At 35.2% G+C, this 26,472-nt stretch overlaps 1 protein-coding gene across 3 annotated transcripts in view; it reads right to left on the bottom strand.

Annotated features, from left to right (window-relative positions):
- LOC125811282 (uncharacterized) overlaps positions 1-13,787 on the bottom strand; it is a 31,166-nt gene extending 17,379 nt beyond the window's left edge. For 2 of the 3 annotated variants that reach the window (XR_007441909.1, XM_049490786.1), the window contains exons 1-7: positions 13,578-13,750; positions 8,680-8,893; positions 8,430-8,587; positions 8,180-8,325; positions 3,240-3,302; positions 3,052-3,144; positions 1,218-1,379 (exon numbers count right to left, since the gene is read on the bottom strand). Coding sequence is in view for 2 of the 3 variants with exons in the window: in XM_049490786.1 (XP_049346743.1) it covers positions 1,218-1,379; positions 3,052-3,144; positions 3,240-3,302; positions 8,180-8,325; positions 8,430-8,587; positions 8,680-8,893; positions 13,578-13,677 (936 nt within the window). In the remaining variant the exon portion in view is untranslated. Of the gene's footprint in view, positions 1-1,217; positions 1,380-3,051; positions 3,145-3,239; positions 3,303-8,179; positions 8,326-8,429; positions 8,588-8,679; positions 8,894-13,577 lie in introns of all 3 variants that reach the window. The other variant, XM_049490785.1, reaches the window with a different exon arrangement.
- Between the last annotated feature and the right edge of the window lie 12,685 nt (positions 13,788-26,472).

Genomic DNA, 26,472 nt, shown 5'->3' on the forward strand with positions numbered 1-26,472 from the left:
AGTAGGTGCATCACATGCTTACCAAGTTTAAGGCCCAAACTAATAGGGCCAAAGGGAGATGTTTCTTCCTCAATCTAAAATCTTAAATCATAAATAAGTGGCCTCATTTGGTATGAACTACCATCATTGGATTTATATAATAACCAACCTTCAATGTTGGGTTGATAAAATCCTCCTTAAGAGATAACCTAATCAAAACATGTTGATTACGGAAGGAACCAATCTAACAGTCTCCCTTCATACTATATTGTGTTGGAATAGTCGATCTCAATTCCTCCAGCTCAAGCCATCCATATGAAAATTTGCCAATAGCGTGTTGGAGATTTTCAATGATGACAATTCTTTCAACTTCCGCTTTAGTCCATCCAATATACGGTTCTCCATGTAGCATCGTAACTAGAATGGCAATGGTACGGTTCTGCATGGCGTTCTTCATTGTTTGAGGTTTCAAGAGATTGGAGTAGTTCATATTGGGTATGGGGTTGGCTTTAGGATTCGAAGGATGTGGGGCTAATGGGGTTGTTGAAGAAGAAGGTTGCACCAGAGACTGCCTAAGGCGAAAATCCAAGTGTATGTAGGGTTAGGGTTTTACATGAGAGAGAAGAGAGCTCCATAGCTATTGCAGAATTTTCATTAAAGGTCACCACACTCCGAAATGGTCCTTAACATAGCTATGAAGAAATGGCACCTGGGCCTAACTCAACCCCAAAAGCTAGCTCATGAGGGGAGGATTGCCCAAGTCCATATAAGGAGGCAACCAATCCATTCCCCTACCAATGTGGGACTTTTATCCACTCTAACACCCCCTTCACGCCAGCTGGAGCGTGGACCACGAGTCCAAACGGGGATGGACCTGGCTCTGTAACATGTTAAATTAGGTCTTAGGCCTAACTCACACTTCAAAAGCTAGCTCAAAGGGATGAGGACTTACCCAAGTCCATATAAGGAGACCACCCGTCCATTCCCCAACCAATGTGGGACTTTTACCCACTCTAACAATAGTCATTGCAGAATAATTGTATTCTTTCTCTTACTTTGTTTCTCTATTTTATTCTTAATCAAAGTTTCACTATTAAATTTCTAATTAACTGAAGACTGAAAAGATAATTGTGATTTCTGCTAGAACCCAACAACTGAGCATAGGAAGAACATATATGTGCACATAAAATGCCATCATATCAACATCGAAGTAACTGAACAAAAGAAGTTCTCAAAACCTGGAAGATGAAGGTAATGCCAATGATGCGTATGGCCCATTTAACAAATTGCGCAACACCAACATCCACATTACCATCATCTGATATAACAAATTTCCGCACCAACCAATATCCTAGACCAGCTCCAGCAAGGATGATTCCGACAAGAATAAATACAGCGACCTGAAATCAAGATGAAATCCACTAAGATACACATCCATGATCTTTTTTGGTGCAAGTCACATATTCAAATGCATAAATGAAACATATCAAAAGACTCATAGGAAATTAACATCAAACTGGTTTCTTTATGGAAGATACTCCCATACAAAAATCTTGCAGTACACATCAAGTTGCAAGGGCCCAAGAAAGTTTTATGAGCAAGAATAGAGTCAACTTTCTTTTCCAAAATGAATACGGTTTATGGGAAGAAAGTCAACATATGAAACTGAACTCCAATACCGTAAATAGAAGTACTCATCAGGGGGAGATTGAATAAGGAATTGACTTCTCTAAAAAGAAGAGAATACTATTTCATCAGCATCTGACATTGCTTTACTTGGCTTATCTAGTAGACTGTTTTTAGCTTTTACGTGTCCAGAGGGATCAAACATTTAGCTTTAGTAAGTGCTACTACTCCTATGTTTTTGGTAGTTAGCGATTATATGATGTTCTTTTTGCTCTTGGAGTAAGAAAAATATGTCTGAAAGATGCATAGCAGTGAAATCAAGAGATTCCAGAATCTCTCTTTCCTGATCAAGTAAAAGACTAGGCCAGCAAGGTCTTCCTTATTATACGTGTGTGCAAGAGATTTTGTTTAGTGTAAGGAGTAAGGCAGAATTCATAAATGAAATTGAACACCCTGTTTCATTCTCTGTTCATTGATGATACATGAACTAGTTTTCGGATATCTATCAGATATGAGTGTATGGAGGTATCCAATACTAGTTTATTTTTGACAAATAATTGCAAAGTAACACCTTTTTTTTTTAATTATCACTCATCCAATATGGGTACGGCAACCACACCCAGTTTTTAAGGCATCATTTGGCAGGTTAATTTATCAATCTGAATCGGCAAACTGAATATACTACCTCCGTCCCATAATACGAGGCACAATTTGACTTCAATAATTAGTTTGACCAATTTTGGCCTTGAAACAAGCAATAACATAATTACTATCCAAAAATAAAATTATACTTACTTCAACTATGTCCACTGTTGCTCTTTCCTCGTAATAGTTTCAACTTCAAATATCAGAATTACCAACAAAAAAATTGCACTCAAAATTTTACTAAGCGTCACTTCCAAACGTTAATTATCATACTGTAAATATTGGGTCAGGTGTCCTCAACCCTCCCTCCACAAAATTCAGTTTAATTTAGCCAATTTACTCTAAAAAGGCTTAATAGATCAATCTACTTATGAACCATTTGAGGTTTTACAACATTATGAACAAAGAGGTCAAGCAGTCTTTAGCAATATGTATAGAAATATGCCTTTACACAGACTATGGTACTCCTAGCTGTCTTCACATGATACTTGTATATTAGGACTAACTCAAGTTCCCAATCATGTGTCCATTAAGATGTTCAACGATTAATACAAAGCATAAACCTGTAGGTGTTCAAACACAAATGAACGGCAGTGAGACTTAATAGTAGGCAAAACGTAAATTGCCAAGGACTTTAGAGGCTTAGGATCAGAAAAACATTAAAGCAAAGCTAAAACGATTCAGCCACAATGACGATAAGCCACAGAGTAACAAGACGAGATAAGAAAGGAAACAGTCTAGGATTAACACATGGGTAAACTGTTAAATGAACATCCTATTTATTGCAAAGAGAGAACATACAGGATTGTGGAACTCTTCACTTAGCCCAAAGTTTGAGACGATGGAATTTATCAGCATAGAGAATTGATGCACCAAAACTGATCCTGCTCCAAGCTGAAATAAGATTCAGATTGAAGATAACTAACAAACCATCAGCACAAGCAAATTTATCACTGCTGAAAATGAATTATTTGGACTAAATATCTAACCACTGATCCATAGATAGTCAGGTAGAATATATTTTTCCTTCCAGTTGGCAGCAACTTCATCCCCTGTAAAATGAAGCAAATGTAACATACCAGATGTTATGAGGGAACTCTTAAGAGAAACTCAGTCAGAAAGGCTTGTTTTGTATTGACGAAACTTGAATAACAACAACAACAACAACAACCCAGTGAAATCCCACTAGGTGGGGTCTGGGGAGGGTAAATAGTACGCAGACCTTGCCACTACCTCGTGAAGGTAGAGAGGCTGTTTCCAGGAGACCCTCAGCTCAAGAACCACATCTCAAAGTGACAGGAGAGATATATATAAAACAAAACAGCCAATACAAAAGATAGCGCATAATCAACAAATGAGACAAAGACATCAAGAAAGATACAGGGAGTGAAACGCAGTAAACAGCATAAGGTAAGGACTACTCCAAACGCTAACAACCCAAACCCTCTCAAGGGAAGACACACGCTAGCCCTACTAACCTTCAACCTTAATACGCGATCTCCACTCCTTCCTATCTAGAGTCATGTCCTCGGTAATATGAAGCATAGCCAAGTCTTGTCTAATCACCTCTTCCCAATACTTCTTGGGCCTACCTCTACCCCTCCGCGTACCCTCTACCACCATTACCTCGCACATCCTCACTGGGGCGTCTGCGCTCCGTCTCTTCACATGTCCAAACCATCTCAGTCTCGCTTCCCTCAGCTTGTCCACCACCGAGGCCACTCCCACCTTCTCCCGGATAACCTCATTCCTAATCTTGTCGCTCCTAGTGTGTCCACACATCCATCTCAACATCCTCATCTCCGCAACATGCATTTTATGAACATGTGCGTTCTTAACTGGCCAACACTCCGCTCCATACAACAAGGCCGGTCTAACTACCACTCTGTAGAGCTTACCTTTAAGTTTCGGTGAAATTTTCTTATCACACAATACTCCAGAGGCAAGCCTCCATTTCATCCAAGCAGCCCCAACGCGATGTGTGACATCGTCGTCGATGTCGCCACTCCCTTGGATTACAGCCCCAAGATACCTAAAACTTTCCTTCTTAGGAATGACTTGTGCGGCAAGTCTCACTTCCACGTCTGTCTCATCCAACCCATCGCTAAATTTGCACCCCAAATATTCTGTTTTGGTCCTACTCAACCTAAACCCTTTGGACTCCAGCGTTTGTCTCCACACCTCCAACCGCGCATTAACTCTGTCCCGCGTCTCATCAATCAGTACTATGTCATCCGCAAATAACATACACCACGGGACCGTCTCCTGAATGGACCGCGATTGACGAAACTTGAATAAGCTAGTTAATTTTCTTTCCAATGTCAATCTGATAAATCCAGGTGATACAAACATACAGCTCTTTGCAAGATCTTGTAGCTCAATGTTCCAGGTTTCTCTCTTAAACTGCCTAAAATTTACATATTGAAGTCTAATCCCTACATAAATGGTTATCATATTCCATGCAATCTTTTTGTTTATATCATCCTAGTTCTTGTCAGGTGTTATTCCTAATAAGTGTTTATGCATATATTTGTATCCTCTTGCAGTCCTTTTCTTTTCTAACTTATCAACAATCGTATGGGGCTGCATCAAACAAAAATGGAAGTCGATTGTCATCTAATATGGCTCTCATTTGCTGGTTCCGTGTGTGTGTGTGGCGGAGGGGGGGATGGGGGATGTTTACAATTGGAAAATTAGATGGCATCTTATTTTTATGGTAACTGATGTTAAATCTTTTTATAGATGAGTACATCCAGTCTACTCTGGCAAAGATCTCACATTGGGGATGTGTTTTCCACCAATTTCACTAGTGATTGACGGAAAACTATGGTTGAAAGTACTTAGTATGGAGAACAGAATGTATTTCATTTCGGGAGAAAATCATATGATCTAACTGAGTGTAGCACTGATTCGGAGATAAGGTTTGAGTGGGTTGAGCGTAGCAAGAACTTAATACCAAGGACGACAATCAGCAGGAAGATTCTCCTATGGATATGCCAGTCAATGCGAAGAGTGTCAAAGAACCAAGGTAATGTCCTCAAAAGAGAGAAACATGGACCAAACCTTGCAAGTCTTTTTGCTCTCAGAAGTTCAATCACTATGACCGTTATTTGAGTGTGGTCGCAGTACAGAAACATATAAGGTCAGTAACTATTATGCCAGAAAATACACTAAATGCGGGTTGGAAGGATGTAGCAACAAAAAGGAAGGCGTCACTACTAAAAGAACATTTATTACATGTGAGAGAACACCTATTACAAGTGAAAAGCAGAGTGTTGAAGGAACTAATATTGAGGTGCTGGCTAAAAGAAAATGGAAGATCAATGACTTACAGATGATGCAGTCAACTGAGAACCCCATCAGAGTCAAAGAAGCTACCTACCCTTCAAAATTAGATCTCCTGAGTAGATGCATAGTTGGAAGATTCATTGGCGACTATGAAACTCCAACTCATAATGAAGTGTCTAGATGGATTTGCAGCACACAGAAAGATGCTAATGCTGTTCAGATGAATGACATGGATGGTTTCAAATTTCTATTTGAGATTACGATGAGGAAGATGGTGGAACATATTTGGTTGGTGAATCGAGATGGCAGCGAAGCACCTGGGAATTAAATTGGTGGAAACCAACGTCCGATGAATTCTGACTAATAAAATTTGTTTTCCAGAATTTTAGGGCAACCATTTCATTTACGGAACCAGAAAATCATGAAGGAGATGAGAATTGCGGTGGCTGACTGGAAACAGAGGAAGAGACAGAACCCAAGAACCATCTGTGATGGGCTCGAATTGATAAGTTGGTAGTTTATGGGCTCAAAAGGTTCAACTCAATTGATAAGTAGGTAGTTAATGGGCAGCAAGATTTACTAAGGACTATGGAAAAGGTTGAGGGTTGAGGGTTGTGTGTGGAGACTTCAACATAACCAGTTTCTCAACAGAAAAGCAAGTGGCGGCCGAATCTCTGAATCCATGTCTGATTTCTCATAGATTATAAATTACTTAGAGATGGTAGATCCTCCTTAATTTGGGGATCTTATACATGGATGAGCAGATATAATAGACTCAGTTCCTCAAGAATTGTTGACAGGTTTCTTGATTTTACTAACTGGAAAACAGAATTCAAAAGCATCAAACAATCCATCCTTCCTAGAGATAGATGGCATCTATCACAGTTCAATTATACTCATGAGAATCTACAAACAAAGAAACAAACAAACAAAAAAGGAAAATACAACTAAGCTCAAGATACTTCTTGTGCCAGGAGAGCGTAGAAGACAACAAAAATTTTACATTGTAAAGTGACAGGACATTTATAGCAACTTTGTTTGAGCATGACTGACAGAATCTACTATGGATATGCTGAAATGCTGGAACAAAATGGAAGGTAGTGAAAGCCAAGAAGTGGTGGAAATCAATATATGGTGGACTGTATCGAAAGAGAGAAATGCAAGGTGATTTGAAGACAAGAATATCTCTACACAAAGACTTAGATGAACAGCGTAATGTCTTTTTATTTCTGATGTAAAGAGAACCTTGTAGAGGATGCTGAATCTCTAGTAGATATTATGGAATCTCTAGTAGATTGTTTGTTTAGGGGAACTGTAAATACAGTTTCTAACATTTCCTTAATGATGATGAATATACTGTTACCCTTTTCCATTAAGGAAAAAAAAAAGATGACACCTGACATCCCCCATGGTGTATTTTTAAAAAAGGAATAAAAATAGACCAACACCAAAAAGTTCATCAATCTCCTTAACCACAACAAGACAGTACAAGGACAATTCATATGTATCACAAGGTTAAGGAAAATTCTAGTAGGCCTATGCCCACAAAGGTACATGTTATGAAGGACCTGAACTAGTACATGAAGAATATGAACTACAAGCAAAAAAGGAAAAACAAAAACTAGCTTTTAGATTTCACTGACTTTTTTTTTTTTTTTGAGAAAGTTTTAGATTTCACTGACTTATGACTGAATAAAGTTCATTAACTTACCAAAGCGAACAATGCCGCAAATTTAACCCACTTAAGGTTTCTTTCTGGCAGATCCTAATGTTGACATTTCTACAGTAACTCTCCTCTACTAATATTTTGTTTTTGAAAAAAGTAACAGCTCTCCTCTACTAATGTTCTTTTCCACATACGAAAAAAGAGGTTTTTGTTAGTTCTGCAAAAGTGAAGCCAAGGCTTCCCCTTTTGTGTAACCTTGAAACCTATAAGAGCCAGTGAGTTTGTTTTTGCTTTTTGGATCAAATAAGAGCCAGCGAGTTTTCATTACACAACTTCTCCAATAGACCCTTCTGCACAATTTCCTTGTAATTTTGAGATCACACTAGATTTCACAAAACTAAAAACCTTGGAGAGATTAGCAGCTTTCTATCTACATCAGTTTCAATCTTTTTTTTAAAAATGGTAATGTTATCAGTTTCAATCTTTCTTCCAAAAAGGTTATTTAAGGTTTCAATTGGAATAGAAGTATTTAACTCTACGAAAGAATGTAAAGAAAAGAAAGATGAGAGATATAACCACATCAATTGAAAAACCCATAAAATTAAACACAGTTTTCTGAAAAATTGGATAATGTTGGTTAGCCACTTATACCAATAAATAAGGATCACATTTCTCATTATTTGGCATGAGCCATAGGTCTAGTAAGTTTTTTAGGCTTGGCAAAGGCATTGGTATTAACCGAGCAGCTAAAAGTTGAGCTATAGGGCCATAAGGGCCAACATATACACAGAAACAGCTCTAGACCCTTACACGAACGGGTAAAAGTAATAAATTGAAGCAAATAAGACGGTTATCCCACACAAGCCTCCCTGTACACATAATATAAATAGGAAAAAGACCTAAACTATTTTGATACATACATAAAAATGATGACAGCAGAAAAACCATTCCACAGCTAAAGATGAATAACTTTACCTGGAATAGAAGGACAATGATGACAAGACAAACTCCAATAGCCATTGAACTGCTGTAGTAAAATGGAACCCAACTACTTACAATAGGTGCCACGAGCAGCAGCATTATACCAAATGCAAGAAACAGCAGACGCCATCTTTGTAAATCTGCACATTGTAAAAAGGAGGTAACTAAGCCGTAGACAAGAAACAGAAGGAAACAGATTCCACAGATCCCTAAAGTCCCAAGCATAACAATGCATCTGCCCAACCTTCTTCAATAGTTACAGTAACAGAACCAGAAAGACCACCAACAAGCTTCACATCAAGAATTCTATCCTCATAAGGGGACATGACAGAGTTCCATGGCCCTTTCTGTAAATTCTTCCACGCATCATGTTCACACTGGCACAAGCCAAGAGAAGAATTCCTGCAAGATAGAAATCCCTGAGTCATAATCTCCAATGGAAAAGACTAAATCATTGTCAGAGAAACTTGAGAATAGAGGCATTCTCTACTTACTTGTGAAAGCATATCTGTAATTTTCCCAGCAATCTATCTGGGGTTACTGCTGATGGGGCCCAACTAACTCGATATGCACTAGAATAACTGCTAAGTCTCCATCGTGATAGACCGGTGATTAGTATGCGTTCACATAATACATCGTCTTTTGACAAAGGGTCTGTCACAAATTTAATTGGAGTCACATTCAGTATCTGATTTTTCAATTTGACACCTGTCATGTCAAAAACACTAAGTTGAGTAATGCAAGATTGAGTGCTAACATCAAGATAGTATTCTCTGACAACTTATGTGAGTCAGCATCTGATTCATTTTCACTATCAAGGATATCAATCTCGAGAAAAAGCTATTTTATGCAGACCTACATAAATTAAAATTATTCAAGTTTGCGGCTTTTTATTTTCCCCTAGGAAATGGAGTATCTTCAAACCTTTAGAAAGCTATCGTCTAGAGTGTTCTTGTCCCAGGTTAAAGATGCAAACATCGGTCTTTGTAACATCTTAGTTGACTTGACAAATCCTTTATGGACTAAATCATATATATAGTTTATAGATGTCATTGTAATGCTTTCAGATAATTGGAATTGAAACAGTTGAGAAGTTTGTCACAATTGTTCATTTTTCAAATGGTATGTTGTCCAAAGAATCCACAATTAATTCCTTGACTTCTAGCTTTTCTCTTTCTCAATATTCTTTTTGACAGTGTATCACTTATAATCTTTTTCTTTGCTTAGTCACTACTGCTAACCCTGCATCTTTTTTATCTCTCCTTGAGCCGAGGGTCAATCGAGACAACCTTCCTGCCATCACAAGATAGGAGGTAAGGTCTGCGTACACACTACCTTCCTCAAACCCCACATGTGGGATTTTACAGGGTTTGTTGTTGTTGTAGTCACTACTGCTCACCAAACAGCCCAGGATTCACCTCCATCTTTTTACTACATTATGCCTCCAATATATATATATTAAAAGAGTCTCTATGTGGCCTGGGTATAGCTGTGTTGAATGGGTATAAATGCTTAATGTCTCTCCTGCAGAATGCATTAAAAACAAGCCAAAAGTGAGCACAACCGAGCAATTTAACCGGCACTCGTACCAAGATCCTTCCAAGCAATATTTTGCTCTACATTTTTTTTGGTTTAGAATTTTTGCTCTACAATTTATTTATTTTTTGATAATGCTAACATTCTGTATATTAACAGGCATACTAAACAATTACAAAAAAGGATCTTCCTGACTATTTTCCTTTTACATAATGTCTAACACATCAAAATATCTTCTGTTTCTTTAAAGCACTCCTAACTACACCAAAAATAAAAACAGACCAAACAATTCATCTTCAACTTCTTAATAATACATTGCTTATCCTCAAAATCTTCATACAGTCCACCAAATACATGTTGGGGCAATCCTCCATCTCTCCTTCGCCTTGGACAAAATACCTTCTCTGCCCCCAACACTCTGGTACCTCCTTTGCCCTTGCTGGCATCACCCACTAGATACCCCTCAAGTTAATTAAAATTTTCCAGATCTTTGCAATGTAAAAAAAGATAGTTGCTTATCTCTGTCTTTTCCCCACACAAAAGCTCTGGAACATAACTGAAGTCCCTACTTCTCAGTTCTGCCTGTGTTAATACAGCCTCATTTGCCACAAGCCAAGTGAAGCAAGCTACTTTATATGGAATCTTCTCATTCCAGATCATTTTCCATGGTCAGCATCCCACTTGGTTGTTGACTTAGATCAGTTACCTATATGCTTCATTCACTTTATATTTTCCCTGTGTATTTCCTTGTGATACCATACCATCCACATCTCCAGTTACACCCTCAAATTGGGGTAGTGTTCTATAAAACTCAGTTATCCTCAATCCCCAATCATTTAAGAGTCTCCTAAAAGTTAACTTCCAAACCTGTTCAGAATAAACTTCAGCTACTATTGCCTCCTGTTGTTGGCCTAAGTTGTAAATGTCTAGAAAAGTTTGTTGCAGAACCCCTTGGCCCATCCACTAATCCTTCCAAAAGTTTATATTTACACTATTCCCTACTATAAACCTTGATTTACTTATCATTTTGGCCACAGATTTCTAATGGATCTCCTCACACTGCATCCATAAGGGATATTTACTGGATTGGTGGTCCAATTTCCTTCTCCCCTCATTTTCTTCTAATTACTTCCTTGCATAAAGGATTTTCTTCGGAAACAAATCTCCATAGTCATCTCATCATCAAACTTTGGTCCTGCGCTTTCAAGTTCCTGATTCCCGTTCCCCTTCTTTCTTGTTTATTGTCAAGATATCCCATTTGACTGAGTGGGTCTTCTTTCTATCATCATTACCCTGCCACACAGGAAGTCTCTCCTTAGTTTATCATATCTATCCACAACACTAGCAGGGATTGGATATATAGACATCATGAAAGTTTGGAGAGCATCCAAAACACTATTAATGAGTGTCAAATCTAACCCCAAGGCATAGGTATTGCATTTTCCAATTTGTCAGCTTCTTCTGGCATGTCTCCATCACTCCATTCAAGACCCCTTTGATTTTCTCTTTGCTCCCAAAGGCATGCCCAAAAATATAATATGTGATTCTCCCACTTTTCCTCCCAAAATATCAGCTAGCATATGAACCTCTTCCACAACATTTACTGGTAAGTGTAGCTCTAACCCCAGTTAATATGCAGCCCTGAAATGGCCTCAAATACGATGAAAATAACCCTCGGAAATCTGAGTTGATCCTTGTTAGCATTACAGCATATTGTAAATGAGTTATTTCCATGTTGTTGTCTTAATCTGGAATGAACTTCAACGTTTTTGTCCATTGAAGGAAAGCTAACACACGTGAGAGTAGCAACATACACTCCATGACAGTCATGAATGTAATCTGGAGTTTCAAATTCTTTAAATTCAAAGTGCCACAAACGTGAGTCGAATCAAGTGGTTGTTACTGCATTAGTTTGGAAACACTTTAAGGAGCTCATACACAAAATTTGGGATCTATTTAGAGAAGATTTGAGCTGATATCCATAAAATCCACCACTGAAGAGCTCCGAAGCTCAAATTTTAAAATTCAGAATGCCACAAATGTGAATTGTTTCGTGTGAGTAACATATCAAAAGAAGCAAAACGTTGAGCGCTCATATCGAAAAGTGTCCCTGTTTAGAGAAGATCTGAGTTGCTCGGGATAGAAAATAATTTCCAGCTCATTGAAGAAGATGACTTGCTGCAAATTTCCTGTTTTTGTGCCCTTGGACAGTGAAGGAGGAGCTGAGCATTGAAACATTGAAGAACAATTCGGGTACACAACCAGTTCAGCTCCACGAATTGCTGCCCAGAAAGTTGTTAACTTCGTGTCCATGAAACACCAGAACCAGCTGCACTTTGTCTCCACGAAATTTGTTCATTCCCACGAAGTTGCTGCCTAATTTTACATTTGAAATTGTTACTGTCTTTTGGATGAGAGTTTAGAAACATGAAGAAGAAAGCTGAAAACACCGGCAGCCATTGAAGCTTATCCAAAAGCTTGAGTTTGAATTTCGACTTGCCGCAAACGGGCTCCGTTTTGAGTGGTTAATATATCAAAAGAACTGGCACGTCAAGAGGAGCTCATACCTAAAATTTGGGGCGATCTTGGAGAAGGTATCTGGTGGTTTTGCATCAATTTATAGCATCAGCAATACGAAAAATGTAATGAACACCTGGAAAAAAATTCCAGACTTGTATGATGCGGAAATAACCACTAATTTACTGTTTTCTTTCCATTTTTCTTTAGAGATCTTTAACTAGATTACATTGAGTATTAATCCTACTTGCATTAATCATGTTTATTTTTGTGTCTGTATTTCTGTCATGCCAATTTCTTTGGAGCTTTTCTTGTTTGACTTTGGTGCTAACTATTTGATTCAAGTATGTTAGGTTTTAGAGTCATCCGTTATTCATTAAAACAAAATTCATTCTGTCCCTAAGGTAGGTTTGAGACTCGTGACAAGCGATTGATATGAGCAAGAACGGTACAAGTATGTAGTAGAAAAAAAGGGAAAAATTCTCTTTCCACCTACTTCTCCTAATCCTCATCAAGGAATTTTGGGCACTTACTCTAAATCCCATAAAAATGAGAGATAAAAGATTGAGATAGGAGCAAGGGAATGAATCGTGGCAACTCTATGATGAAAAAAGGAAAGGACGTGCGGAGTGAAGTAAGAGAGTCGCCACAAAACCAATCTAGCCTTCTTCTTTGTTCTTAACACAGACTCCTAAAAACGAGCCTACACTTAATGAAACAACAAGTATGGTGGTCTCCTTGAATAAATGACTTGACGTGCTTGAAAACATGGGATTGGAAGCTTTGCCCCAAGGTAAAGAAAATCTTTTGAGACCTTGAATGTAGAATAGTTAAACTTGACACTGAATATTTTGAATGAACAAAGTGTGCGAGATAGCTTGTGTTCATGTGAGCTTAACAGGTTAGGCACCTCTAGTTATCTCCTCAACCCTTAAAATACATAGTAATTCCAATTTCATTGATAATTATACAATATATATGTGCACATAACAGGCAGTCCTTTCAATACTGTTCAGGTAATCAAGTGAAGACGATACAATCTCCAAAGTCCACAAATATATCTCATGAACTCTTTCACTATACCCTAAATATAGAGAAGGTTTCTAGTCACAAAAAAATTGTTCGCTAGTTCGGCTTCTCAATAAAGCAACATGTAACTATAATTTTCAATGGCTATTTTGAACCTTCTGAGTTGATGAAGTATTTGTGAGTATTAAAATTGTCAAAAGTAGCAAAATTGGGATGCCCCAAATTCAAATATAGACTACACAAGAAGAATATGTAAAGGAGAAAGACATAAATTAAAAAAAAAAAAAGAGAATAGTGGAAAAAGAGTAACCTTGGAGAGCAGCAACGTGAGCAGTTGAAAGAAACAGAGAGACGCAAAAGAGTACGGGAAGAAGAAAAGCACTTCTGCCGAAGAATAAGAGGAACCCCATTAATGGATCCACTTCCCAAACTCCGCCTCTTCCTCTTCCTCTCTTCCTCTCTTCCTCTCTTCAGTTTGAAATGAAAAAAGAATTCAAAGGCGGTACATGCCTAGAGAAGACGCAATCAATAGGTACTTGTGTGAGACTTCCTCCAACTCTTAGGACCCGTTTGCCAAATAAAATTTGGGGGAAAATTTGACAAATTGAATGAGACAAATGACAAATTGTATGAGACAAGTATTTGTCTCATACAATTTGTCATTATTTAGCAAATTTTTTTGATAAATAACTTAAATTTTCAGATACTAGAAAAAATTAGTATTTGGGTTAAATTTTATTATTTGGAAGCTTTTAAAAATTCAAATTCTATACCAAATTTTTATCTTTTATAAAAGCACCTTCTATAGTTATTGTTTGCGCTATATTACATTTTTTTTACGTGAACAACAAAGCAGTGATGGAATATTCAATGAATATGAAAGTGATGATATGGTTGTGGATGAAAATAACGAACGATCAACTCAGGGTAACAAAGTCATTAACTTCGTCTACTTCACGATGTATAGAATGATGTGTGTTGTACTCACTTCGAACTACCACATTGCTCCAGTGTCATGGACACTACTTGTTATTTGCTGCAACGAAGATCCAATTAACATATAGAAAGAAAATATTATATATATATTATGTGGATTTTCATTAGTCATACATATAATAAAGGCTAAACCAATTGCTGAAACCCTAAAGTTGACAACAATTTTCACTTAGACATTTTAACTAGATTTTTTCATCTTAGACATCTCATATCGAACCTCGTTATGTCATTTTGACACTCTTTTTACAAGCACTTGTTGACTCCAAGCGTGTATTAACCAAGCGCGTCTATATGGATTAGATGCCCAATTATATCATGCCAACTCATTTAAAGTCTATCATATTAAAGAAAAATATAAACTAAAGAGAAAAAATAAAGATCAAAATACATGACAAAGTAACCAATGAAAAAATGACATGTGGTCATTTTATCCAAAAAAAAATAAAAATTTGACAAATCTATCTATCTATCTATCTATTGTTGAAAAACTATATGCACAGCGAAAGCATACCAGAATCATACAACTTACATGAATAATAGACAACACATAGTTTATGCTAGAACAAGTACAATCATGTTAGAGCACATAAACTTTCTGAAATATAATTCAACAATTACCTCTTGAAGCGTGAGTAGATACATTCAAGTGAATCCACAAGCTAGTCGACAAACTAGAACCTTCAAGCGAATCCACAAACTGGACCAGAGTTCTGTCGTCTTCTACATTGATCCCAAGTTCACTTTCGAACTCTCTCAATACTTGCGTGGGCAAGTATCTTATATAAAACTTATTCTCCTTCAAGGGTTAGAAGAATCCCTATTTATAGAGATTTCTTCCTCGTCCAAGGAGAAGAAGAAACACAGTCTTTCCTTAGAATAGAAAAAGACATGTATTTCTCCCTTTCCTTATAATGGAAAAGACATGTACTTTTCGTTTTCCATAGAATAGAGAAAGACACATACTTCTCCTTTTCCTTAGAATAGAGAAAGATCATACTTCTCTCTTTTCCCCTTAGAATAGATTCTGAGTTTTAGTTAAATATGGGCATGGTAGGGACCACATAATTAATTACTGAGGCTTCCTATTATGGAAATAATTCTAAATAATTAATTTGAATTATTCTTACCATAATAAATTACAAATCATTCCACTATAAATTCGTAATTACACTCCTCTATTTATATTTTGAAATTCCCCATTAAACACATATGTAATTCCCATGTTAAGATTACATATACTAATCAATAAATTAAATTACTGACGAATTTAATTCAATGATCAATTTCCTTTAGAACATTGTTTAACTTATTTCATGTGTCGGATTCATAAATCCACTTGCAAGGTTTCATGCGATGGAGACTTCTAAGTTTCTCAAAAAGACATATCATCAATCTTTATATCAAGACATGGATTACGTCAACTAACTTATTATTTCACCAATATATATTATTATCATCCAATCTACCAGACATATTGACCCATCTCACTACTAAAAAACAGCTTAAAAACGACGAACAGAAAAGCGACGGACGGCGTCGCTCCAAAAAGCAACGCCTTTTGCCACACTGTCCGTCGCTTTTTAATAAAAATAATTATTTTTAAAATTATTTTACAAAAAGCGACGGACGGCATCTCTTAGTCAGTTGCTTTTTTTCACAGATTTTTGCGCTAAATATATATATAATTAATAATTATTTATTTAATATATGTAGAGACGCCGTCCGTCGCTTTTTATTAAAAATAATTATATATAAATTAAAAAATAACCACGTTGCCCGTCGTTTTGAATTTATTTTATTTTATTAATTAATTTTAAAAAAAGCGACGGACGGCATCTCTTAGTCCGTCGTTTTTTGGTCAAAATATCTAGTCAACTATTTTTAAAAAGCGACGGACAGTGTCTCTTAGTCCGTCGCTTTTTGGTCAAAATGTTGGTCAACTATATTTAAAAAAAGCGACGAACTTAGAGACGCTGTCCGTCGCTTTTTATTAAATATCTAAAAGACATATTGCCATTTTCTTATTTTCCTCTCTCTCTCTCTCTTCACTTTTATTCTCTCCCTTCTCTCTCTCTCTTCACTCTTATTCTCTCCCTTCTCTCTCTCTCTCTATATATATATATCGATCTCCCTCCTATCGCCATCGCCGTCGCCGCCCTTCCCGTCGCCGTCGCCGGTCATCGTCCTCTCCCAGTGCCCACCTTCCCCGTTGCCGTCGCTGCAGGTAAGGGGTTAAATTTTTTTTTTTTCAATTCTAGTGATTATAATTGATTTCTGTTAGTATATTATTGTTTTTGTTTGTTGGGTTGTGTTATTCAATTGTTAGTTTGATTTGATTATTGTTAGTTAGGTATAGATAATTGAAGATTTTTTAAAAAAAATTGGGCATTTTTAAATTGGGCATTGTTAGTTAGTGAAGAATTAGCATTGTTGTATTTTAGGACTAGTTTAAACTCGAGAATATATAATTTTAGGTTGAATTGGTATTTTTTTTGGATTTGATTTTATGACTAGTTAGTAAAGTGTTAATAATTTGAAGTTAGAAATTAGTAATTGAAGTGTTATAAGTAGATGATGAATGTTTGAATGTCATGAATTTAGATGATGAATGTTTGAATGTCATGAACTTAGAACTTGAACTTGAACTTAGAATTTGAACTTGAACTTGAACTTAGAACTTGAACTTGAAATTAGAACTTGAACTTGAATTTAGAACTTGAACTTGAACTTAGAACTTGACATTGAACATAGAATTTGAACGTGAACTTAGAACTAGAACTTGAAATTAGAACTTGAACTTGAACTTGAACTTGAACTTGAACTTATAATTTAAAGTTAAACTTAGAACTTGAAATTAGAACTTGAACTTAGAACTTAGAATTTGAACTTGAACTTAGAATTTGAACTTGAACTTAGAACTTGAACTTGAACTTGAACTTAGAATTTGAACTTGAACTTGAAATTAGAACTAAAACTTGAATTTAGAACTTGAACTTAAACTTAGAATTTGAAGTTGACTAAGAATTTGAACGTGAACTTAGAACTTGAACTTGAAATAAGAACTTGAACTTGAACTTAGAATTTGAAGTTAAACTTAGAACTTGACCTTGAAATTAGAGCTTGATCTTAGAACTTGAACTTGAACTTAGAACTTGAACTTGAAATTAGAACTTGAACTTGAACTTGAACTTGAACTTAGAACTTAGAACTTGAACTTGAACTTGAACTTAGAACTTGAACTTGAACTTGAACTTGAACTTGAACTTGAACTTAGAACTTGAACTTGAACTTAGAACTTGAACTTGAAATTAGAACTTGAACTTGAATTTAGAACTTGAACTTGGCTTAGAATTTGAACTTGAACTTGAAATTTGAACTTGAACTTGAACTTAGAACTTGAACTTAGAATTTGAACTTAAACTTAGAACTTGAACTTGAAATTAGAACTTGAACGTAGAATTTGAACTTGAACTTAGAACTTGAACTTGAAATTAGAATTTGAACTTGAACTTGAAATTAGAACTTGAACTTGTAATTAGAACTTGAACTTGAAATTAGAACTTGAACTTAGAATTTGAAGTTGAACTTAGAATTTGAAGTTGAACTTAGAACTTGAACTTGAACTTGAACTTAGAACTTGAACTTGAACTTGAACTTGAACTTGAACTTGAACTTAGAACTTAGACCTTGAACTTGAAATTAGAACTTGCACTTGAATTTAGAACTTGAACTTGGCTTAGAATTTGAACTTGAACTTGAACTTAGAACTAGAACTTAGAATTTGAACTTAAACTTAGAACTTGAACTTGAAATTAGAACTTGAACGTAGAATTTGAACTTGGACTTAGAACTTGAACTTGAAGTTAGAATTTGAACTTGAACTTAGAACTTGAACTTGAAATTAGAACTTGAACTTGAAATTAGAACTTGAACTTGAAATTAGAATTTGAACTTGAACTTAGACCTTGAACTTGAAATTAGAACTTGAACTTGAACTTAGAACATGAACTTAGAACATGAACTTAGAATTTGAAGTTGAAATTAGAACTTGTACTTGGAACTAATTAGCTTGAATATATAACTAATTAAGTTTAGAAATTAGATATGAACTTGAATTGAAAACTTGAACTTATTAAAACTTGAATATATATTTTGATTCATCTTGTTCTTCTTTTTCTTTTGATTCAGAGTTTGTTGCTTCTGAATTACATTCTAGCTCTTTCTCTAGATCATATAAATCTTTTTCTTCCATTTTTTGTTTTTCAAGAAATTTTTGGATTAATATTTCATCCATACTTCCTTTTTGATAAGTGTTTCCACTTGCTATATATATATATATATATATATAACTAATATTCTTGGATTTGAAGTTTATATTTAACTAATTTTCGATCTTTTCGTGCTAGGCAACTGAGGAAGCTCAACATCTAAAAAAGTTGATACAAGACTATATTGCTTCTTTCATCAAAGTAGGAGATAAGGTTGGTGCTTCTAAATTGCTAAAGTTCAAGTACAATTGTTTTCAATAATGTGTTTGTGTCCATCTAGTATTGATACTTAGCTTTAATTCTAGTGATTATAATTGATTGTTTGTTAGTATATTATTGTTTTTGTTTGTTGGGTTGTGTTATTCAATTGTTAATTTGATTTGATTATTGTTAGTTAGGTATAGCTAATTGAAGACTTTTATTTTTGGGTTTTTTTTTTAAAAAAAATGGGCATTTTTAAATTGGGCATTGTTAGTTAGTGAAGAATTAGCATTTTTTGTATTTTAGGACTAGTTTAAACTTGAGAATATGTAATTTTAGGTTGAATTGGGATTTTTTTGGATTTGATTTTAGGACTAGTTAGTAAAGTGATAATAATTTGAAGTTAGAAATTAGTAATTGAAGTGTTATAAGTAGATGATGAATGTTTGAATGTCATGAATTTAGATGATGAATGTTTGAATGTCATGAACTTAGAACTTGAACTTGAACTTTGAACGTGAACTTAGAACTAAAACTTGAAATTAGAACTTGAACTTGAACTTAGAATTTAAAGTTAAACTTAGAACTTGAAATTAGAACTTGAACTTGAACTTAGAATTTGAACTTGAACTTAGAACTTGAACTTGAACTTAGAACTTGAACTTGAACTTGAACTTGAACTTAGAACTTGAACTTGAACTTAGAATTTGAAGTTGAACTTAGAATTTGAACGTGAACTTAGAACTCGAACTTGAAATTAGAACTTGAACTTGAAATTAGAATTTGAACTTGAACTTGAAATTAGAATTTGAACTTGAAATTGAAATTAGAACTTGAACTTGAACTTAGAACATGAACTTAGAATTTGAAGTTGAACTTAGACTTGAACTTGAAATTAGAACTTGAACTTAGAACTAATTAGCTTGAATATATATAACTAATTAAGTTTAGAAATTAGATATGAATTTGAATTGAAAACTTGAACTTATTAAAACTTGAATATATATATATAACTAATATTCTTGGATTTGAAGTTTATATTTAACTAATTTTCGAACTTTTCGTGCTAGGCAATTGAGGAAGCTCAACATCTAAAAAAGTTGATACAAGACTATATTTGCTTCTTTCATCAAAGTAGGAGATAAGGTTGGTGCTTCTAAATTTCTAAAGTTCGAGTACAATTGTTTTCAATAATGTGTTTGTGTCCATCTAGTATTGATACTTAGCTTTAATTTAGAAATAATATATTTGTTAAGCATAAGTACCAACACTAGTTGATCCTATTGATGACAAAATTGATTTTCTTGCAAGATCAATTTGTGTCCATCTAGTGTTGACACTTAACTTTAAATTTAGAAATAATATATTTGTTAAGCATAAGTACCAACACTAGTTGATCCTATTGATGACAAAATTGATTTTCTTGCAAGATCGATTTGTGTCCATCTAGTGTTGACACTTAGCTTTAAATTTAGAAATAATATATTTGTTAAGCATAAGTAACAATACTAGTTGATCCTATTGATGACAAAATTGATTTTCTTGCAAGATCGATTTGTGTCCATCTAGTGTTGACACTTAGCTTTAAATTTAGAAATAATATATTTGTTAAGCATAAGTACCAACACTAGTTGATCTTATTGATGACAAAATTGATTTTCTTGCAAGATCGATTTGTGTCCATCTAGTGTTGACACTTAGCTTTAAATTTAGAAATAATATATTTGTTAAGCATAAGTACCAACACTAGTTGATCCTATTGATGAAAAAATTAATTTTCTTGCAAGATCGATTTGTATCCATCTAATGTTGACACTTAGCTTTAAATTTAGAAATAATATATTTGTTAAGCATAAGTACCAACACTAGTTGATCTTATTGATGACAAAATTGATTTTCTTGCAAGATCGATTTATGTCCATCTAGTGTTGATACTTAGCTTTAAATATAGAAATACTATATTTGTTAAGCATAAGTACCAACACTAGTTGATCCTATCAAGGACAAAATTGATTTTCTTGCAAGATTGATTTGTGTCCATCTAGTGTTGACACTTAGCTTTAATTTAGAAATAACATATTTGTTAAGCATAAGTACCAACACTAGTTGATTCTATTGATTTAGTTAATTGGTGGATTTAGTTAATGTTGTTATGTTGTTTAAATAAGTTAAAATAAATAATGTGATTTAGTTAATTGGTGGATTTAGTTAAAGTTGTTATGTTGTTTAAATAAGTTGAAATAAATAATGTGATTTAGTTAATTGGTGGATTTAGTTTTTTGAATTAAGTCAATACTAAACTAGTTAAAGTTATAAAGTTGTTTAATAAGTTAAATTAAATAATGTGGTTTTGTTGATACTATGGTCTAGGCTCTCGAAACGATGTTAGACGACTCCAGTCAGGCTTAGAAGGTATTGGATCGTCACGTCAAGCCGAGGCACTTGACGGTGTTCAGATTGCTGCTATGTCGGATCAAATAGCTAAACTTACAGTGGCACTAGTAGAGTCGGAATGGAGAAGAGTAGCTGAACAAGAAAGCATGAGTGAGACCGTTCAGCAAATCAAAGAACAAGTGATGAACCTCGCTCGTCGACCTACTACTTCGGCTCCCGATGACACCGACGACGAGAGTGATGAGGATGATTATGTAGATCTCACTCCCTAGTTTAGATCTCTAGATATTTATGAACTTTTTGAAATTTTGAAATGAATTTTGAAAGACTTTATAAGTCTTTAATTTATGATTTAGATACTTTTGAATGTTATTTTAAGTTTGTTGTTTTATGTTTTGTTTAGATTGTTTATAATTGTGTGTGTTTGATTGGGCTAAGTAGTGTAAAATTGAATTGAAATGCATTTGCAGGTGGGCAGCAGAAACTGACAGTTGTTGCTGTAAAAAATATTGCAGAAAAAGCGACGGACAGTGTGGTTTAGTCCGTCGCTTTTTTGGGTTTTATTTTTTTTAAAAAAGCGACGGACAACGTGGTTTTGTCCGTCGCTTTTCTGGGTTTTAATTTTTTTAAAAACCCAGAAAGGCGACGGACAACGTGGTTTAGTCCGTCACTTTTCTGGGATTTTCAAAAAAAAAAAATCTAGAAAAGCGCGGATTGCGTCGCCTTTTAGAAATAAAAAAAATGAAAATTAAAATAAAGCGACAGACTCCGTCGCTTTTGTTAAAAAATTCAAAAAAATAAACGTAAAAAAGCGATCCAGTCCGTCGCTTTTTGCGACTCAGTCCGTCACTTTTTTAAAAGCGACGCAGTCCATCACTTTTTGAAAAGCGACGCAGTCCGTCGCTTTTTGAAAAGCGTCGGGTTAAAAAGCGACCGAGGTGACTGCATCGCTTTTCCGTCGATTTTGACCAAACAAGCGACACAGTCCATCGCTTTTGGCCGTCGTTTTTTGTCAATTTTTAGTAGTGTCTTAGAATCTCACCTTTGAATAAATCAAAATGATAATTAACATCTACAAATCATAATAGTTATATAACGATTTAGAATATATGTACATTTAACAGTTTAGAGAATATGTTTTTTGTCAATCAGTCTAAAACAACTATCTCTACTCAGTCCCGTTCAATACATACAAAATGCACTAGCACAAGAAGTTGGAACTATACCATTCCCATAATCAAGATAAACTACATATAATCTTGTGCTATAATCGTACCAATGACATGTCCAATTCCCATCTTAGATTGTGAACAAAAAACTTTATAGTTATAAGAACCGATGATTTAATCCTCTATGTATAAACTAAAACTCTATATACTAAATCATCTGCTATATAATTAAACAGACAACATAAACGAATATATGATCTAATAAAAATGAATAAATAATTATTCTATAATAAATACTATATCTAAACACATGGTTAATAGTATATATCCCAACATTCATGTCACGACCCAGGGGTACCCCCTAGATGTAACAAGGCGTATAAGACACCGATAGGCCTCATACAAGCCACTTAGCATATCATAACATAAAGTAGTAGAAAAGGTGCGGGAATTAAAACTTTTCAAATACAATCAAAGTCTTTTATAAAAGCAAACGGAAGTCCAACATGACATTGTATCAAACAATCTAAACATGAGAAATAGAAATCTTGGGATGCAACCCATACAACAGTCTCAAAAATAAAGGAAAGACATAAAAAAGATAAGGTGATCCAATCCTTGAATACAATGAAGACTCACCAAAGCTCCACTTCACAATCCTCTAGGAACCTAGCCACAAGTGTGTGAATCGGGAACGCCGGACCCTACATTTGATAAGAATGTAGGCAAGAGTATGTGTTAGTACAATCAAGTACTAAATATGATGTTTAGCATAAGCAACATAAACATAAGCATTAGTCAACATAATACATAAGGCATAAGCATAATCAATGTATATAAAGCATTATAATGAAAAAGGAATACTCCATTAAGCAACCTCACTTAAGCTTAGCCAAGACATAGGTCATCCACCTCTTTTCAAGCTTACATCATGTAAGGCATATCTAGCAACACTCTACACAAGTCAATTTTATAACATAATCTCATTAATCATACTTACTTTTAAAGACATGGGGATTTGCCTCAATGCCAATTTATAAAGGCTAATGAGTATTCACCTCTTGACCTACTTACTTTTAGATTGCGGGTACTCGCCTCCACAACCTCATCATATGATGCGGGTACTCACCTCCACATCATTTCTGTAACACCCCAAAAATATTTTCGAACTAAGATTCGAATCGTTCTTCGTAGTGAGTGAGATTTTACCAAAGAATTAAAAATTTCTTAAGTGTTAAGGTCTCTAGATGTATCACCTTGAGTTCCAAAAAGAATTAAATTGGAAATAGCAAAATCTGAAATTTTGCAAGTTAAGCTAAGTATGAGTTTTGGGTCGACTTCAAACAACCATAACTTCTAGCTCAAGATGAGTTAGGTGTGATACCAGATACCGTAGGGAATATCTTTGAATTATATTTCCAATGCCACCGCGTTTTCTTAGTTTCGAGTTCGTATGAGAGAGATATGTCCATTCGAAGTTGGGCTGTCTAGATAAGGCAAGTCAAAACCGGATTTTAGAAGGGTATTTTGGTCTTTTCCTTACCCAATTAGATTTAATTAGTTTTTAGTAATATTTTAGGGGTATAATCTGATTAGGTTCAGTTGTATGATCCTAGTTTACGACTAAGATTTTAGTTGAGAGTTCAAGAAGAGAAAAGAAGAAGAGAGAAGAGGAGAAAAGAGAAAGGATCGAAGCGTTCGTCGAAAATTTTGAGAGTTGTTGTGGATTGTCGCCATGGGTTTGATCCCTAAGAGGTATGTAAGCTTCCATAGTGCTGGGTTTGTTCACCCACATGCCAAACGTATTATTTTCAGCGAAGTTTCATTCTCAAAAAGTTGAAGGATTTAAGTTCTTGATAGGTGTTCTTGAAGTTCTTTCTAAATCTTGTTGTGGGGTTTTTGATGATTTTTTGAGATCAAAGTGAGTGTTTTAAGGGCTGTATTGAGTATATTAGAGTGTACTTATGTTAAGTAATTGATTCTAAGTGATTGGGGAAGAAACCGTTCGATTCTAGGCGAGTTAGGGTGAGAAAACGAGCAAAGAAATTCGTCGCATATTCTGGGTTGGGGCCTGGCGTGTTGCGCCAGCCAGAGCGCCCCAAAGTAGGCTCTGAATCTTTGGTGTTGGCGCTCTGCGCCACCCATAGCTCCATGGTCGCCTGCCCCGTCCAGTTTGCAATTGGTTGCTCCGTTTGAGTTCTTTCGAAGGGTACTTTCACTCTTTTTCGATTCTAACTACTCTAAGCTACTTCTAAACACCTAAAATCATTCCTAACATGATCATAACCTTGAATTCATAATTCAAATTCAAGGTAAAGTTAACAGTTAAGTTTTGAGAATTCTTTCGAACATTCTAAGAAAGTCCCTTTGAGTCATTTTGTGGACTCTTCTACAACTTCTAGTAACTTGTTTCAAGACTCGATCAAGTGAGTATGAGAATAAGGAGAATGTATTCATGAGTCTAATTTTTCATCACGAGATCCTTCATATCATGAACCATAACTCTTGAATTCATAATTCACATTCAAGAGAGAGTTAAGAGTAGAGTTCAAGCAAAGTTTTGAGTTCAATTGTGAATCCTTGGAGATCCATAATCGATTTGAGTTAAAATTTGAGGAAGTAAATATGAAAATGAGAAGAGTCGTATACCTGAGTTCCTTATTGATATTTTGACCCTTGAGTCAAGTCGTTCATGCCTATAACTTCTGCATGAACTCAATCAGTTGAGTACCTCTGAGAGGAGTAGTATCTTCAAGTTCTAAGTCTTGGGTATTGAGTTCCTAATCCCCTTTGAGATTATATTTCTAATCATTGGACTATTACATGTTACCCGTGAAGTCTTTGAGTTGAATTGTTCATGCCCATAATTCCGCATGAACCCTATAAGTCGAGCAGTCTTAAAATGAGAAGTATATTTGAGTCCTTGAGTTGGGTTATTCATGTCCATAATTCCACATGAACCCTCTGAGTTGAGCATTCTTGAAATTAGTAGTATCATTGAATTTCTTGAGTTTCGAGTATTTGAGTTCTATCTATGGTTATTGAAAACCTTGTATTGAGTCGTTCAAGTCCATAATTTGGCGGGAACCATATTTTAGGAAGTCTTTTACAAATGTTTAAACTTTGATCTAAGACTTAAGCTTTGAAGCTGAGTAAAGAGTAAGAGTAAAGTTCATTTTCTTTAAAATGATAGATGGGAACTAAGTATTCCCAAGAGTAAATGTTTTCACATTTAAAATGAGAGGAAACTGAGATTTCCAAAAGAGTTTTGAGCAAGAAAGGGAACATCGATTCCAAGAGAGCTTTTAAGCTAAGTTTTGAGTAATTATCTCAAACCAAAGAAAGAAGTTGTTTTAAAACATATGAGCTAAGTATATTTTTGGGAGTAGTATTGAGCACCGATATGGGGATGCGAGTTCATATTAACTCAAGTCTCCATAAACCATGTAGCCATCATGGGTATTAATGGGTCATGCTTTTTAGATGATCACATAAGTTAAGCTAGTGGATCCACTAAGTTAAGTAGTTCTATATGACGGCAAAGTATAGGATAGTCTGGCAGCGTGATGGTAAGAACGTTGTATTACCACTTAGGCTCATAGTGGTGGTTGTCGGTTAGAGAAACTCCCACAGAAACTATATTACTTTATTATATAAGTAAAGTTGAGTTTGTTATTGAATTTTCTTTAACGAACTAAGTTGTTTTTACTGTTTTATAAAGCTTTCCATATATTGCATGGGTATTGTTGCTTTATATTGAGTTGAGTACCCAGAGTCGAATATCATATCTTTGAGTTGAGTATCTAATCTCTGAGTTGAGTATCTTATCCTTGAGTATTCCTTAAGTTGAGTAAGTTTGAGAAGAGGCAAGTATGTTTCCTTTTTACGCTTATGTTTACGCTTTAGAATTCCTCATACATGCTCATACATTCCACATACTGTGCCATTTGGCCTGCATCTTCTCATGATGCAGTCACAGGTATTTAGGATCATTAACAGGAGATTCGTTGATACATCCGGGAGTTCGAGTTAGCTATGGTGAGCCTCCTTGTTTCCGGAGGATTTCATTTACTTTTCAGTTTAGTCAGGATGTCGTGGGTCTTGTCCCAACTTCCATCTTTATTAGTTAGAGGCTTCATAGATAGTCAGTATAGTTGAGCAGTCTGTATTATTCATT

The sequence above is a fragment of the Solanum verrucosum genome, unplaced genomic scaffold, assembly GCF_900185275.1.
Source record: "Solanum verrucosum unplaced genomic scaffold, falcon-dt-bn FXZP01000545.1, whole genome shotgun sequence".
NCBI lineage: Eukaryota > Viridiplantae > Streptophyta > Magnoliopsida > Solanales > Solanaceae > Solanum > Solanum verrucosum.